Below are 18548 nucleotides of genomic sequence, written 5' to 3'. Positions count from 1 at the left end.
GGTCACATAAACACCACCCTATACCAGAAACCTCCGAACACTATACTTACCTACATGCCTCCAGCTTCCATCCAAAACACACCACACAATCCATTGTCTACAGCCAAGCTCTAAGATACAACCGCATTTGCTCCAATCCCTCAGACAAACACCTACAAGATCTCTATCAAGCATTCTTACAACTATAATATCCACCTGCTGAAGTGAAAAAACAGATTGACAGAGCCAGAAGAGTACCCAGAAATCACCTACTACAGGACAGGCTCAACAAAGAAAATAACAGAACTCCACTAGACCATTGTAGTAAGATGAGGCCCTGAAACATAAACCCTTGGTATTGGAGGCTCGGTATGAGACCTCAGGCCTGAGCTAAAGTAATGGTCAAGACTTTGCTAACATAAAGCAAAGTTAAGCTGTGAGCCAGAGGCAGGCCCTGCTCACAGAAGTTGGCAAGGAAAGGGCTGATGTTGCATAAATATATGCTGTTGCACAATCATATATCTAAAGCGTATTGGATACCAAAGCCATACACAAATGGTACAAGAACATTCTTATACCATCCACATAGATAACAAGGACAGGGGCAAAAGGCTAGTATGATGGATTGAGTTGTTTTGTTCAAACCAACATGTACAAGGTGAGAGGCAGCATTACTGCATAGAAGGGTGGTGCATTGTTATGTAAAGGGGTTGCATCTCAATACGTCAGGAGTGTTATGTGACTTGTTTGTACCTGTGTATAAGAATACATCCCTGGGGCCGTGTCTTTGTCTGGCCTAGGGGGCAGTGGAAAGTCCCGCCACTGACTGAGCTGTTTCCATTGTCAGGGAGCACATAGGGACTAGCAACAAACTGTAGATATATAATCCGGAGAGTTAGAGACTGTGTTTCTCTTCGACAATAAACCTGGCTGACATGCCTTCGTACCACACTGGAGTCTGTGGTCATTGGGGGTTCTCTGGGGGTCTGCTGTGCCAGTGATCTGCAGAGCCAGGGCAGCACACAGAGGGAACGCACGCACGCACGCAGCCGACTGATATCAAAATCGAGCAAGAGCAGAGCACCACACCGGTGGCATCTGACAATAGCCATCACCTTCAGCCCCCAAATAAAACCTCTCCAGCGCATCATCAAAGATCTACAACCTATCCTGAAAGACGATCCCTCACTCTCACAGATCTTGGGAGACAGACCAGTCCTTGCTTACAGACAGTCCCCCAACCTAAGCAAATTCTCACCATCAACCACACAACAAAAACACTAACCCAGGAACCTATCCTTGCAACAAAGCCTGATGCCAACTCTGTCCACATATCTATTCAAGTGACACCATCATAGGACCTAATCACATCAGCCACGCCATCAGGGGCTCGTTCACCTGCACATCTAACAATGTGATATATGCTGTCATGTGCCAGCAATGCTCCTCTGCCATGTACATTGGCCAAACTGGACAGTCTCTATGCCTCTGTCTTCACTAAGAAGGTCAGCTCCCAGACTGCTGCGCTGGGCATCACAGCATGGGGAGTAGATGGCCAGCCCTCTGTGGAGAAAGAGGTGGTTAGGGACTATTTAGAAAAGCTGGATGTGCACAAGTCCATGGGGCCGGACGCGTTGCATCCGAGAGTGCTAAAGGAATTGGCGGCTGTGATTGCAGAGCCATTGGCCATTATCTTTGAAAATTCGTGGCAAACGGGGGAAGTCCCAGATGAATGGAAAAAGGCTAATGTAAAGGGAAGAAGGAGGATCCTGGGAACTACAGGCCAGTCAGCCTCACCTCAGTCCCCGGAAAAATCATGGAGCAGGTCCTCAAAGAATCAATCCTGAAGCACTTACATGAGAGGAAAGTGATCAGGAACAGTCAGCATGGATTTACCAAGGGAAGGTCTGCCTGACTAATCTAATTGCCTTCTATGATGAGATTACTGGTTCTGTGGATGAAGGGAAAGCAGTGGATGTATTGTTTCTTGACTTTAGCAAAGCTTTTGACACGGTCTCGCACACTATTCTTGTCAGCAAGTTAAAGAAGTATGGGCTGGATGAATGCACTATAGGGTGGGTAGAAAGTTGGCTAGATTGTCGGGCTCAACGGGTAGTGATCAATGGCTCCATGTCTAGTTGGCAGCCGGTATCAAGTGGAGTGCCCCAAGGGTCGGTCCTGGGGCCGGTTTTGTTCAATATCTTCATAAATGATCTGGAGGATGGTGTGGATTGCACTCTCAGCAAATTTGTGGATGATACGAAACTAGGAGGAGTGGTAGATACACTGGAGGGCAGGGATAGGATACAGAGGGACCTAGACAAATTGGAGGATTGGGCCAAAAGAAATCTGATGAGGTTCAATAAGGATAAGTGCAGGGTCCTGCACTTAGGACGGAAGAACCCAATGCACAGCTACAGACTAGGGACCGAATGACTAGGCAGCATTTCTGCGGAAAAGGACCTAGGGGTGACAGTGGACGAGAAGCTGGATATGAGTCAGCAGTGTGCCCTTGTTGCCAAGAAGGCCAATGGCATTTTGGGATGTATAAGTAGGGGCATAGCGAGCAGATCGAGGGACGTGATCTTCCCCCTCTATTCGACATTGGTGAGGCCTCATCTGGAGTACTGTGTCCAGTTTTGGGCCCCACACTACAAGAAGGATGTGGATAAATTGGAGAGAGTCCAGCGAAGGGCAACAAAAATGATTAGGGGTCTGGAACACATGACTTATGAGGAGAGGCTGAGGGAGCTGGGATTGTTTAGTCTGCAGAAGAGAAGAATGAGGGGGGATTTGATAGCTGCTTTCAACTACCTGAGAGGTGGTTCCAGAGAGGATGGTTCTAGACTATTCTCAGTGGTAGAAGAGGACAGGACAAGGAGTAATGGTCTCAAGTTGCAGTGGGGGAGGTTTAGGTTGGATATTAGGAAAAACTTTTTCACTAGGAGGGTGGTGAAACACTAGAATGCGTTACCTAGGGAGGCGGTAGAATCTCCTTCCTTAGAAGTTTTTAAGGTCAGGCTTGACAAAGCCCTGGCTGGGATGATTTAATTGGGGATTGGTCCTGCTTTGAGCAGGGGGTTGGACTAGATGATCTCCTGAGGTCCCTTCTAACCCTGATATTCTATGATTCTATGAAAAGAATAAATGGACACAAATCTGACATCGGGAATCATAACATTCAAAAACCAGTAGGAGAACACTTCAACCTCTCTGGTCACTCGGTCACAGACTTAAAGGTGGCAATTTTGCAACAGAAAAGCTTCAAAAACAGACTCCAACGAGAAACTGCTGAACTGGAATTAATTTGAAAACTAGATACCATTAACTTGGGCTTGAATAGAGACTCGTAGTGGTTGGGTCATTACAAAATTGAATCTATTTCCTTATACCTTCTTATCAAACTGTCTGAAACGGGCCATCTTGATTATCACTACAAAAGTTTTTTTTCTCCTGCTGATAATAGCTCATCTTAACTAATTAGCCTCTTAGAGTTGGTGTGGCAACTTCCACCTTTTCATGTTCTCTGTATGTATATATATCTTCTTACTATACGTTCCATTCTACGCATCTGATGAAGTGGGCTGTAGCCCACGAAAGCTTATGCTCAAATAAATTGGTTAGTCTCTCAGGTGCCACAAGTACTCCTGTTCTTTTTGCGAATACAGGCTAACATGGCTGCTACTCTGAAACCTGTCATTAATTTATGTCAGCTATACAACTAATGATCTGAACTAAACTACTTACTAAACACTTACTAAACAATAGCTTCCCAAACCTGTTTGTGAAAGTGACTTCGACTTATCTTAAACTTGTTGCTTTACAGTAACAGAAAAGGATTCACTTTCAGGGACACAGATAGAGTTAACAGACCACTTATCTAGTATTCCCCTGGCTGTTATTTCATAGTAGACTTCTGTCCATTATGCAAGGCAGGTACTCTCACATAGCTTTTTACATGAGCAGCATTTTGAAGTCAGCACAGCACTTTGAACCTCACTAAAGAACGAGATACATAGGTTAAATAAAACCTAAACTGTCTCAAACAACTACTTTTTATATAATATTAATAAAGCTTTACTTGAAGAATGGCCTGCAGGCATCCAGCCTGTGGTACGCTGCATTTGATTAACAACCAGGGTTTAAAGTGAAGGGAATTTGGAGTGTGAGAATGGAAGCACAGCTTCTGCTCCTCTCTCTGGCTTGGGTTTCCCAGTGAACCCTTTCTTCCTTGGCTGGGCAGCTGGGAGCTCCCTCTCAGGGTTCAATGTACTTGGGTGTGTCACTGTTGATACTCGTTTCCTTATGTTTTTTCCACACAATGTTGGTGTTGAAAGTTTATGCTAATAGCTGTGTTTCTCCCTGTCATTACTGAGTTTCTATCATTGGCACAAGTAAGTGATTCAGTACATGGAACTCTTTTTTAAAAACTGGTACTGAACCAAAGCTCTAGAATGATGCTAGGGATGGGCAGTGTGCAGTATCTTTTAAATGAGACACAAAATTTAGTTTCTGGCCCTTTGGATGATGTCCTGTGACTTACTGTAACTAAAGAGCCAATGAAATTTGCTTCAGAGCAGGGGTTTTTACACCACTTTGCCATATTTTAATTGTGGTGATTATTCTGCCTATCTAAACACCCTCTGAATTATCAATTGTGTATGATATTCTTCATGTTCAGTTCTAAGCTGTTACTATTTTACACCTTAGAGGTGGCTGCACTTCACTAATGTGTGAAACTTTCAATAGGACGGCCTACTTGATGGCCCCACCCAAGAATCACCTGGCTAGTGCATTAGCTTATTTTGTATTGGTAACATATCAGGATATCCTGGCAGTGAATGTGGAAATCTGGCCCCACCAGCATCACTCTGGCACTGTTTCAGAGACAGAGAGTGGAGAATTTTATGGTGGCTAAGTGGCCTGACAAGCCTTTTCAGCCTTCACACCAACCCTGGGGACAAAATCCCTGCCCCCACTATACCCCTTCCCCCAAACCCCCTCTGTGTCCCTGCTGCACCATCTCCCCCAAGCCCCTGCCCCTTTCTGGATTCTGCCCCCTCCCGTGAGTGATGCTGGGAGCCAGCAGGGCAGGGTCGCTCGCTGCTGCCAGCGCCAGACCCCCCCACTAACCCTCCAGGCCACCCTGAACCCCATATCCTTATGGGTTGCCTTCGCCCATCCTATGGATGGGACGGCCCTGACTGTGGGTTAGATACTCACAATACAGTGCCAGTGCAGACACTGCACTGTTGGACAAGTTCAGTCACACAACGCAGGTTGTAACGGAGCAATTCTTTCACATAAACAAGATTAAAGTGCTATCATACGCAGGATGCAAACAAAATGAAAACATTTTCCCCTAATCTGTTGTAGAACAATAGTTGTTACTTATAACAATGAAGGTGGGGAAGAGACAAATGTGATTAAATTGACAACATCTCCAGGAGGCCCCATTTAGATTTTATTCAAGGAAATAACTTTTTAGTTAAGGGAATTTTTTTTTTTTTGTTTTAATTTATCATCTGAGTTTTGGCAACCCAAACATTGCAATATTATGCTAGGCCATAAGAACAAGCAAAACCTGCCCTCGGTTGTATATTTGCACGGCAACAACAGGGCACCGGGTGCTTTCAGACTAATCACTTTCAATTTTGCCTGCCCTCTAATTTTCGTTTTGCGCAGCCAGACAGGATCAAAGGGACCAGAGGAGAGAGAACGCCGCAGACTTGCCCCCTTCAGTCCTAGGGCTTGCGCAGAGCAGGCAGGGACGTGTATCTTTAACAGAGACGAGGTCTGATCGCTGGTGCGGAAGGAAGAAGGGGCTGATGAGACGCGGCCCTCGCCTATCTCCCCCACGCCAAAGCAGCCTCGCGGGGCTCCCACTCGGGGAACTGCACCCTCCCCCCGACCAGGATAAGGCGGGCAGGTGGTGGCAGCCGGACCTTTCGCTGTCTGTGCCCCGCCTCTCGAGCGGCCTGGGCTCTCAGTCCCCGTCTCTCCCCACCTGTAGGGCTCTCCGCCCGGCCTTCCGCATGCCCTAGTGGTGGGTTGGGGGAAGCGGAGCCCGGAGCAGCCGGGGAAAGAGGAAAATTCCAGCGCGAAGGAAGGCCGGCCCTGCCCCGCCTCCCCGCGGCGGGGAGAGGAGCGAGAGGCTGCGCTGGCCGGGGCGGAGTGGGGCTGTGCCGGGAGCAGGGAACCCTGCGAGCGGCTGGGAGGGAAGCCGCTGTTCAGCCCGAGCCGGAGCGGCAGGGGAAGAGCGGCCCGCGGCGGCACCAGCAGCAGGGGACGGCTCCGCCTGTCGAGTTTTCCAAGGTGTGGTTTGTAACGCGCCCCATGGCTGCCCTGGGGGCGGAGGGGGGGATACTCGCGCCCCGGGGTGCGGCTGGCGCTGGGCTGCGGAGCCGCGACGTCTCCCGGAGCCCCTTGCAAACAGGTGACGGGGGAGGAGGGCAGCCGAGGAGCTGTGCCGGGCGCGCCTCCCGGCCAGCGTGGAGTCCCGCCGCGGCCCGGCCGGAACGGAGCCCAGTCAGCTGCCCCGGGGGGCCAAGCGCTGCGCGCCCAGCCCAGGGAACGGGCGACCGCGTCTGGCGGGCAGCAGCAGCCCTGCCTCCCTGCGGGTAAGCACAGCAACTCATGGCAAGTGTGAGGGCCCCAACCCCGCGTCTCGTGTGCGCAGGCACCGCCGTCCTCTGCTGCTGGCTCGCGTGGGCTTTCACTGGCCGTTGCCGAGCTGCAGGCAGCTGCTCGCCTCTTTCCCCTGGGCGAGGTTACCGGGTCTGCGCGGCTTGGAAAGTGGAAGTTCTGCTGACGGGAAGGGGGAGGGCGGGGTAGGTGCCCGCAGCACCTTGAGCAGGGCACATCCACCCCCTCAGCAACAAAGGGCCGTTGTGGAACTGTAGCTTTTGAAAGGTAATACCTGGGGACGATTATGGCTGCGCCTCGGCACGAGGCAGCTCTCTGGGTCTCTGAAAGGGGCTGCAATTGTGACTAACCTGACTGGCGGAATCAAACGCAGTAAATGCTTGTTTCTAAACGCAAACCATCTTGAAAGGGAAACAGACTTGAAAGAGACTAAAGCAATACTTCAGACAGCGCTGGTTGGCTGGCAAATACTAAGTGATTGGGTCCTTCAGCTATAACTTTCTTCACTCTCTCTCTTTATCCAGTGCTCTTACGGTGTCACCTGAAGTAGAGTTCATATGATGAAGTATCATGTAAACACACATGTTGATTGTATTTCGCATTTGTGGAAACAAAATGGGGGGGAGGGGAGTTAGTTTTGCAAAACAAACAAAAACCCCAACAGTTTGACGATGAGATTAGTTGGAGATGAACACAAGCATTCACCTTGTCAAGAATAGGAACCAAAACTATGAACCTTGAACCAAAAGAATCGGAGAACTTTCATATGCTTGTTTTCTCTCCTCATGAGGCAAGTTGTTCTGTCTTTGACCTAAATAATACTTTACTCAAATGGCTAGATAATACAAAGACACACACTCTTGCTTCCGTGTTAAGAAAAACAAGCTACTTGGAATTCATATTGGGATTATTTAATGGGTGTAGTTGTAATTTTCTCTTAGAATGTTATGAAAGGAATTTCTTCAGAAGCAAGTCAGTACCTGCTTATTCATATCCTTGCCTATGTAATGGTGGTGATAGGACTAGAAAATTCTCAGGACCCCAAAACTCTAGTTACAGTGCTATCTAACAAATGTTTAATTACATAGAAGAAAAATTCCTCAGGACACTGCAGCTGAAGCATTGCAGCAATGTGCTAATGTATGAGGGCCGGGAAATTAACTGAATATTGGGAAAAGTGAAGCTAATTGTTCAGGTCTTTGGTAATTGTCCAATGTGAAATGCAAAAAGTGGACAGACAGCTTCAGTATGAAATAATGAAAACCAGTTTTTAAAATTGTCTGTCTGTTTTAACAATCTAAAATCCTTTTAGTGTCACAGATAAGAAAAATTTACTTTTTATTTTCTTTTACTTGACAGTGCTGATATGAAATACCATTGGTGCAGACCAGTTATTTTAGTTGTAGGCATTTTCAGTTCTGTGTCATTTCTAATGCTCTAACATTGTGGTCATTCTGTCTTTTTTGCTTATCTTCCTTTCTTATCTGTAAGGTTAAATCCATGATAGTTCATGTTTTTTTCTTTAAAATTTGAGTGGCCAGCGTAGTAATGCTTTAATATGTAGATGGAAGTAGTGTATACTTTTTGTAAAATTAATAGAAACAAAATCTGGAATATAAATAGATGAGAGATTGATCATTGAGGAAGAAAATACAGTAAGTGCTGTCATAAACAAAATTACTCGTGCTCTGTTTTGGGGAATTAGGGAGCTAAGAGGAATCAGATATACAAAATGGCAAAAAGGGGAGGATCATTGGCCTGAATGCCTGTAAGACTCATTCTCTTAGTTAGGGACTGCAGGTGTTCAGCACCGTTGATAATCAGGCCATATATTCCAAAGTAATACAATTTACTTTCCAGTTTTTATAAATGAACACACTTATGTATTGACATAAACACTTTCTGGAATGTGAGACTATAAATGGGAATACAATTATTTGATTTAAGATTATTAGATTAGCAGAAGAAGAAAATAAAATTTGGATTTCTGGATAGATCTGTTTCAAGTCCCATATATCCACCTCATTTATGAATCTCTTGGGAACAGGTATTTATAAAATTATGGCCTTGTAGCAAGTCTATACTTATTATTAATAAGTCATTAAGAACTGATATTTAAAAGAGGGATAAACAGTTAATAGAGGTAGAACAAGAGAGGGTTATTTCTTGTGTTTACAAGACTTCGGGCATGCAAATCAAGTTTTCGTTGCTCCAGCAAAAGGGCAAGCACGTAATAGTAATGTGAGAACATGCAAATAGTGCATTATAACTGTACTTCTGAAATCTTTTAAGTTCCTTGTTTATACTTATTTCATTTTTAAAAAAGTTTGAATTGCTAGATGATGCCATTTCAGTTGTTCTTACAATTTCCTTAGGCCTGAAGCATGTCATATATTACTTTTGGTGAATTATGACTTGAATTCTGGTTGCTATATTTTTGCTGTATCTTTAATACCTCTTAAAATATCTGTCAGCAAGTGCATTTCATTTTTTAAAAAAGTGCAGTTAATAAAACTTACTCTGTTTAGCACTGCAGGCATATTTACAGGCAACTTAACAACTCTGAAATAACTGTTGCTTTGAAAATTAATGTTGTCATTGTTTCTTCCTAGCTCATTTCAACTGGGTCCATCTATTAGCAGTTTTAATTATTTCCTGAAGGTGGTCTGAGTTTGCTGACCAAAATATTGAGTTTCAAAGAAATGTCTGTTTGTACAGTTATTCTTTAATGTAGTTTTTTCTGACTGTCCAGCTACTAAAACAGCACACTGGTCCAACTTAACCGGTAATTTTCTGAAATAAGGACTGCAGAATCAGGTCTTAGATAAAAAGTGTAAATCCATGCTTATATCATAGAAATATAAATTCTGGTTGGTAGAAGTATTTTTATTTAAATTTTAGAATTGTTGTATATATTTAACTTTTATAACAAAAAATGCACCATGAGACACATCAGTGTTTTATGTGCTTTCTGTTGTCTAAAATATCCCTTTTAGAATCGGGACTATCAGTTGTCCCTTTTTATGTTTGAAAACTTTATTTTCCTTCTCCTTTGTTTCACATAGAGTTGGAAAAAAATAGCTGTTTTATTAATTGCATCAAAATGGTGGATTTTAATTCTGTTGTTCTTCTCTCATATGCCCGGTTCTCCAATGATTCTGAGAGTTCTGTGTAAGTAGAGGAAGCAGAATATAAAAGCTAAGATGCTTTATACAATAATTATGCCCTCCTGTACATGGGTTCAAATGACTGGTGCCCCTTTTTTAAATTATTTTTCAAATACTTTCAATTTTTCAAGTATGTTGTATTAAACTAATTTAATAACTTAGACGTCTGTGTGTGCTTCTTGTCCCATCTGTTGCTATTCATGTTGGTCCATAATTGTGCTGGTTGCTAGCCACCAAACTTTGATTTGATAATGGTTTAAGAAATAAAAGGGTTAAAAAGTTAACTTCTGAAAAGGAGGATCCAGTGAAATGCTTTTGTACACCAAAACAATTCCTAATCCTCCATCTGAATGAAGTTGTTGGAAAGATTGTGTAATCTAGAAAGGACAGGATTTGGAATAGTGATTTCCTTTGATTAAATTACCAAATAATAAAGTAACAGCCTTATATTTTTGTCTTACTCATACAGTCAGGTGGACTTAGAGACAATGCTGCTAATCCCGGTTAGTTAGCAAGCAGTTGTTGGTGATGAAATGCATTTTAAACAGTCTCTAAAGAAATCGCTGGGCACACGTATTGATAAATGTTTCAGTTTAGAAAATTAATTTGTGCTAAATTTGAAATCTGATACCTTTTGAAACCCTTAATTCTAGAAAATTGATAAAGTTTTTTTTTGGCTGGAAACTTATATATGATTTAGCACTGGTGTAATGGTCTTCAGTGATGTATTTACACGACTTTGTTCTTTGGAATTTTTACCATCTGTTACGCTGTGATGGGCTTTGGGAGAAGTTTCTCATGATTATTTCCCAAAGGTTAAATGTTTGCATGCATTCTTGTACCTACTGAGGGGAAAAATCAATCATTTCATAGAAACTACTTTTTTCTGGTATCTTTGGGGAAAAAGGGGGTAAATTTGACCAGTTTCTCTTCGGCTGGGGTTGAATTCAGAGTAGGTAAGAATGTCGAGATTTATAGCTTCAGAAAAAAATTCTTGACCCTTGTGAGCTGCAGTATGCATTATACCAATACTCGAGTGAGTTTGACATTTTGTAGTGATGTGAATAAAATATCATTAGCTAGTACATCCTTATGATCTTTCATGGTGGAAGACAGGCAAGTAGATTTTGTGCCTTTGTTGGTAAATTCTAGAGGCAATTTTGCAAACAGGTATATAGCTAACCTGATTATTTTTCTTTGGAAGATCAAAATAGGATTAATTTGTACTATTAAAAGTTCTATTTATTACATAATTTTAAATTAAAGATAAAATGGTTTCTGGCAGAATACAGGCACATTCGCTTTCCAAACAAAAACACTAAAAATGTCGCACAGCAAAAAGCAGACTTATGCAAATGCTGGGGAAAATTCTCTTCACTGGAGGGGTAGAAAGAGCTTGGCAAAAGAGAGAGGGGAGGGAGCTGAGCCATCAATTTCTACAGTATTTAAACTTCCATTTTAAAATAATGTTCAGCATCTAGCCTTTCAAGTTTCCTTCCCCACTCTGAACTCTAGGGTACAGATGTGGGGACCTGCATGAAAGACCCCCTAAGCTTATTCTTACCAGTTTAGGTTAAAACTTCCTCAAGGTACAAACTTTTACCTTTTGTCCTTGGACCTTATGCTGCCACCACCAAGCGTGTTAAACAAAGAACAGGGAAAGAGCCCACTTAGAGATGTCTTCCCCCCAAAATATCCCCCCCAAGCCCTACACCCCCTTTCCTGGGGAAGGCTTGATAAAAATCCTCACCAATTTGCATAGGTGAACACAGACCCAAACCCTTGGATCTTAAGAACAATGAAAAAGCAATCAGGTTCTTAGAAGAAGAATTTTAATTAAAGAAAAAGTAAAAGAATCACCTCTGTAATCAGGATGGTGAATACCTTACAGGATAATGAGATTCAAAACATAGAGATTCCCTCTAGGCAAAACCTTAAGTTACAAAAAGACACAAAAACAGGAATATACATCCCATTCAGCACAGTTATTTTAACAGCCATTTAAACAAAACAGAAATCTAATGCATATCTAGCTAGATTACTTACTACGTTCTAAGACTCCCTTCCTTTTCTGTTCCCGGCAAAAGCATCACACAGACAGACAGACAGCTTTTGTCTCCCCCACTCCCCAACCACCCTCCAGCTTTGAAAGTATCTTGTCTCCTCATTGGTCATTTTGGTCAGGTGCCAGCAAGGTTATCCTAGCTTCTTAACCCTTTACAGATGAAAGGGTTTTGCCTCTGGGCAGGAGGGATTTTATAGTTCTGTATACAGAAAGGTGGTTACCCTTCCCTTTATATTTATGACATAGCCATTATGGGTTTGAAAACCATTTTCCAAGTATGTGTTTTTTGCAGTTGTCTTATTGAATCTGGAGAGTGCTTCAGCATCTCTGCTGCTGCTCACAGTTTTTCATTAGTTAAAGTACATCAAAATAATAGGGGGGAGTTCACTATTTTTTTGTCATTACAAATCTCAATACATTATTCTGTGGTGATGAGATGGAGGAAGATAAAGGAGGTAAAAGCAGAAATGTATTCAAAAAGACTTCAAGGCAACCAAACAAAAAAGTTTGTGCGTGGAGCTGAGCTGATTGGAGGAAATACCTGGTGCTCCCTAGGGCCTAGGCAATGTGTCTTAATGCTATTATATGGTCTTGATCAGTGGTGAGCTGGAGCCGGTTCGCACCGGTTAGCTAGAACGAGTTGTTAAATTTAGAAGCCGTTTTAGAACCAGTTGTTCCGCGAGGGACAACCGGTTCTAAAAGGGCTTCTAAATTTAACCGGCCAAGAGTGGTGCCTTAGGTGCCGACTCCATGGGCGCTCCAGCCCTGGAGCACCCAAGGGGAAAATTTGGTGGGTGCAGAGCACCCACCGGCAGCTCCCCGCCCCACCCCCGGCTCCAGTTCACCTCCACTCTGCCTCCGTATCCTCCCCTGAACGCGCCGCCCAGCCCTGCTTCTCTGCCCCCCCCCGGCTTCCCGTGAATCAGAATCAGAATTCACGTGGGAAGCTGGGGCAGGCTGAGATGCAGGCCACGGCTTCCCACTCAGGCCCAGGGAGGCGGAGATGAGCGGGGGAGAGGGGGGCCGAGGAGGGCCATACACACCGCAGCAGGTAACTCGGGGGGGCGCGCAGGGGAACCACTCCCTGCCCCAGCTCACCTCAGCCACCCTCGGCCTGAGCAGGAAGCCGCTCTGTGCTCCCTGGCTTCCCGCTGAACAGCTGATTTGCGCAAAGCGGGAGGGGGCAGGGGCAGAGAAGCAGAGGGGGGTGGTGCGTTCGGGGCGGAGGCGGAGCGGAGGTGAGGTGAGCTGGGGCCGGGCACAGCGCGGGGAGCTGCCGGTGGGTGCTCTGCAGCCACCAAATTTTCCCCGGGGGTGCTCCAGCCCCAGAGCACCCAGGGAGTCGGCGCCTAAGGCGCCACTTTTGATATGACCAGTGGGGGAGCAGCCACTCCCCCTGCTCCCCCCCAACTATGCTCCCCCACCCCTAGGAGCCAGAGGGACCTGCCGGATGCTTCCTGGGAGCTGCCCCAGGTAAGCACCTCCGGGACTCCCCACCTCACCCCCCCGGCAGGTGCCTCTATCTCTTAGGGGTGGGGTGGGCACCCACTACGGTGACCCACGAGCCACTCCTGCCCGGTTCTGGGGGCAGTCAGGGGACAGGGCAGGGGTCCTGGGGGTTGGGGGGCATCAAGGAATGGGGGAGGGTTGGATGAGGCAGGAGTCCCGGGGCGCGGGGGTGGGCAACGACCCCCTCGTGGGGTGAGGAGGGAACCCATTAAGATTTTGGCAGCTCATCACTGGTCTTGATCAGGTTAGAGAATCTGTACTGGTATAAATAAATAAAATGAGGAGTAATCCAGGTTCTTCTAAGCACATTTTAAAATACATTCTGCACTTTCCTGCCTCTTTGACAACTAGGGGTTATATCATGAGAAAATTGCTGGTAGGTTATGTTTTTTGTTTTTTTTTTTTAAATAGACTAGCTTTTATGACCTTTAAGCAGTCTCTGTTTAATATTTTTATGGGTGAACGGGAGTAAGACCGTTGTGCTTATGATACTAATTAGTAGCCCTAGCTAGAATTAGTTGTGAGCAAGCACATGCCTTCAATTCACCTAAATCCAGAGTCGGATCACCTCTACAATTCCATTTTTTGTCCTCTCCTGGGCGGATGCTGCCAGTCGTTGTGAAATGCATGAATGAATTCTTAACAAATGTCCACCTGGGAGTATGATTGATAAACACAGGTCCACTGGGGTCCTAACCAGCAGTCTAGTCTTAGATAAGATAAAAATGTGTGCAACTGTAAGGAGCACAGAAAATATGTTTAGAAAACAATGCAACAAAAAAAAGAGAAAAATCAAACAACAGTAACAGCTTTACTATGAAAGTCCCCTCCCCTCCCCCCCGCATATTTGTAACTGATAAAATTGACTGTTTTCTATCTAGATCTTATAAAGAGCCATGTTAGTTTACTATTAAATGTTCAATGTTTACCTGCCATACAGGCAGTTGAGCTGATTATAACCAGCACTTTTTAGATAGCTGCCATATATGGTGATTTATATCGATCTGTTTAAAGTGAAACAGCATCAAACAGTTGTCTGACACAATCGTATGTTGCTCTTAACTGCTCCATGTGAGAGTTGGTTTGACTCCCAGTAAAACTTGTCAGGTCAGAAATCACTGTGTGTTTGTAAAGTCTTCAGTGGTAATGTTATAGCCCTTCACTATCAGAGAGTGTTGCTGTGGGAACGAGATCAAGGAAACTTTAGGGGATTAGAGAATGTGGATAGTAGGGTAACAAAATGTGTCGGAGGATAATGTGTAAATAAAGAAAAGTAGGCAGGGCCATTTCAAGTCTTTGTCCAGGATGGATGGTATCCTATCAAAAGGAAAAATAAGGGCCAATATGAAAGTAAGAAGTTGATGAATAGTATGTCAAAGATATATTGAAGGGAAAAGCCATTCAAAAGTGGAGAGGGTTTTTTTTAAACAATAAATAATTATTTTTATTAGCAGTCTGTTATGTAGGAAATGAATAACTGAATTATCATCCCAACTGTGTATTATCAACGGATGCTTTTGTCTATATGCAAAGACAGCAGTTCAACTGGGAGACACTTAGAAATCAGTGTTCATGCTGAGTAACTTGCAAAGGAGTGTCAGTTGGAAGAAGAGAAAAGGAGAAACCTCTTGTAGCAGAACCCAGGGATTTCAGTTTGCTCTGGAATAGGCTTAGAAGATACTGTATCTGTCATCTGAAGAGCAAATGAATGAAGTATTTTTTGAGCTGGAAATAAAAGTAAATTCTATCAGATCAACTTTAGCAATATTTAAAGAGGGACGTGAATTTCATAAGCTAGAGAAAAGGAGTACTTTTGGCACCTTAAAGACTAACAAATTTATTTGAGTATAAGCTCCTTTTCTTTTTGTGGATACAGACTAACATGGCTGTTACTCTGAAACCTGTCATAAGCTAGAGAGAAATCTTCCCTCCATGAAATCCAATACTGCTGCTGGTTTACATGGAAGTGGGAAGAGGAAAGTTTCTAAATTCACTGTTAGTTGGGGCTAATTGTTCTTCCTTGGTGGGTGTGTGTGTGGGGTGTGTGTGTGTGTGTAAGCTGCCATTATTATAATGGAAATTACATGTACAAATCAATGAGACAGAAGGCCCCTGATTATTCAGGATGTAAAGACGGAGATGGTATGGGAGGGATGGACAGGGTGGGGGGTGGGAAATAAGAGAAGGCTTGTTCATCTAAACTAACTGATTATTGTATAATGAATCAACATAACTGTTCAGTGAGTGAAGCTTAAATGAAAGGAAGAAGAACCACTTGATAAACAGGGTGAAAACAATCTGTATTTTTAATACATCTAAATGTAAATGTATACATCTGGGAACAAAGAATGTAAGCCATACTTACTGGGTGAGGGGCTCTATCCTGGGAAGCCGTGACTGGCAAAGACTGGAGGTTGTGGTGGATAATCAGTTGAACAGGAGCTCGTGGTTTTGATGCTATGACCAAAAGAGCTCATGTGATCTTGGGATACATAAACTGTAGAATCTTGAGAAGGAGTAGAGAGGTTATTTTACCTCTGTGTTTGGCACTGGTGCAACTGCTGCTGGAATACTGTCCCGTTCTGGTGCCCACAATTCAAGAAGGATGTTGGTAAATTGGAGAGGATTCAGAGAAGAGCTTTGAGAATGATTAAAGAATTAGAAAAATGTCTTATAGTGATTGGCTTCCTTGATCTTATTTAGCTTAACAAAGAGAAGGTTAAGGGGTGACTTGATTAATCTATAAGTACCTACGTGAGGAACAAATATTTAGTAATGAGATCTTCAATCTAGCAGAGAAAGGTACAACACAATCCAGTGGCTGGAAGTTGGAGTTAGACAAATTCAGACTGGAAACAAGGTGTAAATTTTTAATGGTGAGAGTATTAACCATTGGAACAATGGTGAATTTTCCATCACTGATCTTTTTAAAATCAAGGTTGGAAGTTTTTCTAAAGATGCTCTAGGAATTATTTTGGGGAAGTTCTCTGGCCTGTGTCAGACTAGATGATCACAATGGTCCCTTCTGGCCTTAGAATATATGAATCTGTTTTATAAGTACCTATAAGTAAAAGTAGATTTAAATGCACACTTTCACTCCATTATAATTCCCCCCCCCCAACTTTTACTACCTTCTCTAACTGCAGACCTGGAATTCTGATGTATGTTCACATTGCTGCCTGCTGTCTGAATGCAGGAATTCCTCTTCACTGTAAGTGTTGCTGACTATATACTATTGTAGAACTCAGCGGGTATCTGCAAGTTGACATCAAGGCATTAGTAGATGAAGAGGAACCAAGATGTTGACTCTGGGATCCCTGTAGAGTTCTACAATCACATCTTGTGTTAGTACAATGAAGAGGAAATTCTCTGGCTGTACAGCAGGCAACAGTGAAGTGTTAAAGAACACATTGCTTTGAGCTGTCCCCTGGATATTCAAAAGCTGTGATAATTTAAGTTGAATCCCCACCTGTGGTGCAGTCCTGCAGTTTGAAATTTAACCCTCTGTACAGAAGGTAGACTAGTAAATTCCTGCAGCTCAATGAGATTTAAATAGATCTAAAATATTCTGTAGTAAAAGTTGGATTATTATGGGCTAATCCTTTCTTATATAGATGAAAATGTAAGTTTTTCTTTAAAAAAAATTTTGTATGGGAAGGGGAATTACATGGCTAATACACAATGAGGTATTATAGAACTGAAAGTTACTTAACTGGATAAAAATTGATGTAATTTTCTAGCAAGTGAAACCCAATGTGTGTATGTAGATGTTTTTATAAAAACATACTACAGTTTATACTGTGTCTTCTCATTGTAAGGAATAGAAGGGCTCTTTGAGATGAAGGACAGAATCCTGATATATCTGGGAAATGTTGCCAGGGAGTTAAAATACATGTCAGCTGTTCAGCAAGATGGGAGGAGTTTGATCTGTTTTCTTTCACTGGCATAAGGAACCCTGCATGAATATTTTTAGCTAGAAGTCAAACTCATGCTATGATAAAGCACTTGCTGTGCTAGTTTTTAAAATTTACTAATAGTTTGCAGAGGAGATGGCTTTTTTAACAAATGTATTCAGTATCAAAGGAAATATGTGGAGAAGATTGTTCTTTTTCCAGCTCAGTTCTAGAAATATAATTATTTTGTGTTGGTATGGAAAATATGGCTCAATCTTATTAAAAAAGACATCTTTGTACAACCCCCAGAGCAGTGTAAACAATGCTCACTTTGTGCATACATCATGATCTTAAATTCTTTTAAATGCCAGTGGCAGTATAGTTTCTATTCTTTGCTCTGTATCTTTCCCATTGAGTAACACGTTGCTTTATGTTCCAAACAAATTGCATCTTAAATGAACATTCTTAGAAATTTGAATAGCGTAGTTTTCTTTACGGTGCAGTTTCAATTTTATCCTTTTGAATCACCCTTTTTAATTCTTGTGTTTTAAGACCACTGGTGAACCTTTGGAACATTTAAACAGCAATAAGTCACCAGGACCAGATGGTATTCACCCAAGAGTTCTGAAGGAACTCACATGTGAAATTGCAGAACTACTAACTGTAGTCTAACCTATCATTTAAATCAGTTTCTGTCCCAGATGACTGGAGGATAGCTAATGTGACATCAATTTTTAAAAAGGGCTCCAGAGGTGATCCTGGCAATTACAGGCCTGTAAGCCTGACTTCAGTACCAGGCAAATTGGTTGAAATTATAATAAAGAACAATATTGTCAGACATATAGATGAACATAATTTGTTGAGAAAGAGTCAACATGGTTTTAGTAAAGGGAAATCATGCCTCATCAATCTACTAGAATTATTTGAGGGGGTCAACAAGCATGTGGACCAAGGGGATCCAGTGGATATAGTATACTTAGATTTTCAGAAAGCCTTTGACAAGGTCCCTCACCAAAGGCTCTTACGCAAAGTAAGCTGCCACAGGATAAGAGGGACGGTGCTCTCATGGATTGGTAACTGGTTAAAAGATAGGAAACAATGGGTAGGGTATAAATGGTCAGTGTTCAGAATGGAGAGAGGTAAATAGTGGTGTCCCCCAGGGGTCTGTTCTGGGACCAGTCCTATTCAGTATATTCATAAATGATCTGGAAAAAGGGGTAAACAGTGAGGTGGCAAAATTTGCAGATGATACAAAATTACTAAAGATAATTAAGACCCAGGCAAACTGCG

General features: G+C 43.1%; 1 protein-coding gene across 2 annotated transcripts in view; it reads left to right on the top strand.

The window, feature by feature from the left end:
* Window positions 1-6179: 6179 nt before the first annotated feature.
* Window positions 6180-18548, top strand: part of COBLL1 (cordon-bleu WH2 repeat protein like 1) — a gene marked incomplete at its 5' end in the record, with an annotated part of 121256 nt that continues 108887 nt past the window's right edge. Inside the window, one exon of one of the 2 annotated variants that reach the window (XM_084643977.1) lies at window positions 6180-6294. Coding sequence is in view for 1 of the 2 variants with exons in the window: in XM_084643976.1 (XP_084500102.1) it covers window positions 6316-6599 (284 nt within the window). Of the gene's footprint in view, window positions 6295-6315; window positions 6600-18548 lie in introns of those variants that run through there. The other variant, XM_084643976.1, reaches the window with a different exon arrangement.

Source organism: Lepidochelys olivacea (genome assembly GCF_965140295.1).
Source record: "Lepidochelys olivacea isolate rLepOli2 genome assembly, chromosome: 11".
Classification (NCBI taxonomy): Eukaryota; Metazoa; Chordata; order Testudines; family Cheloniidae; genus Lepidochelys; species Lepidochelys olivacea.
Note: the sequence above shows the minus strand (reverse complement) of the source record. Positions and strands in the feature narration are given on the sequence as shown.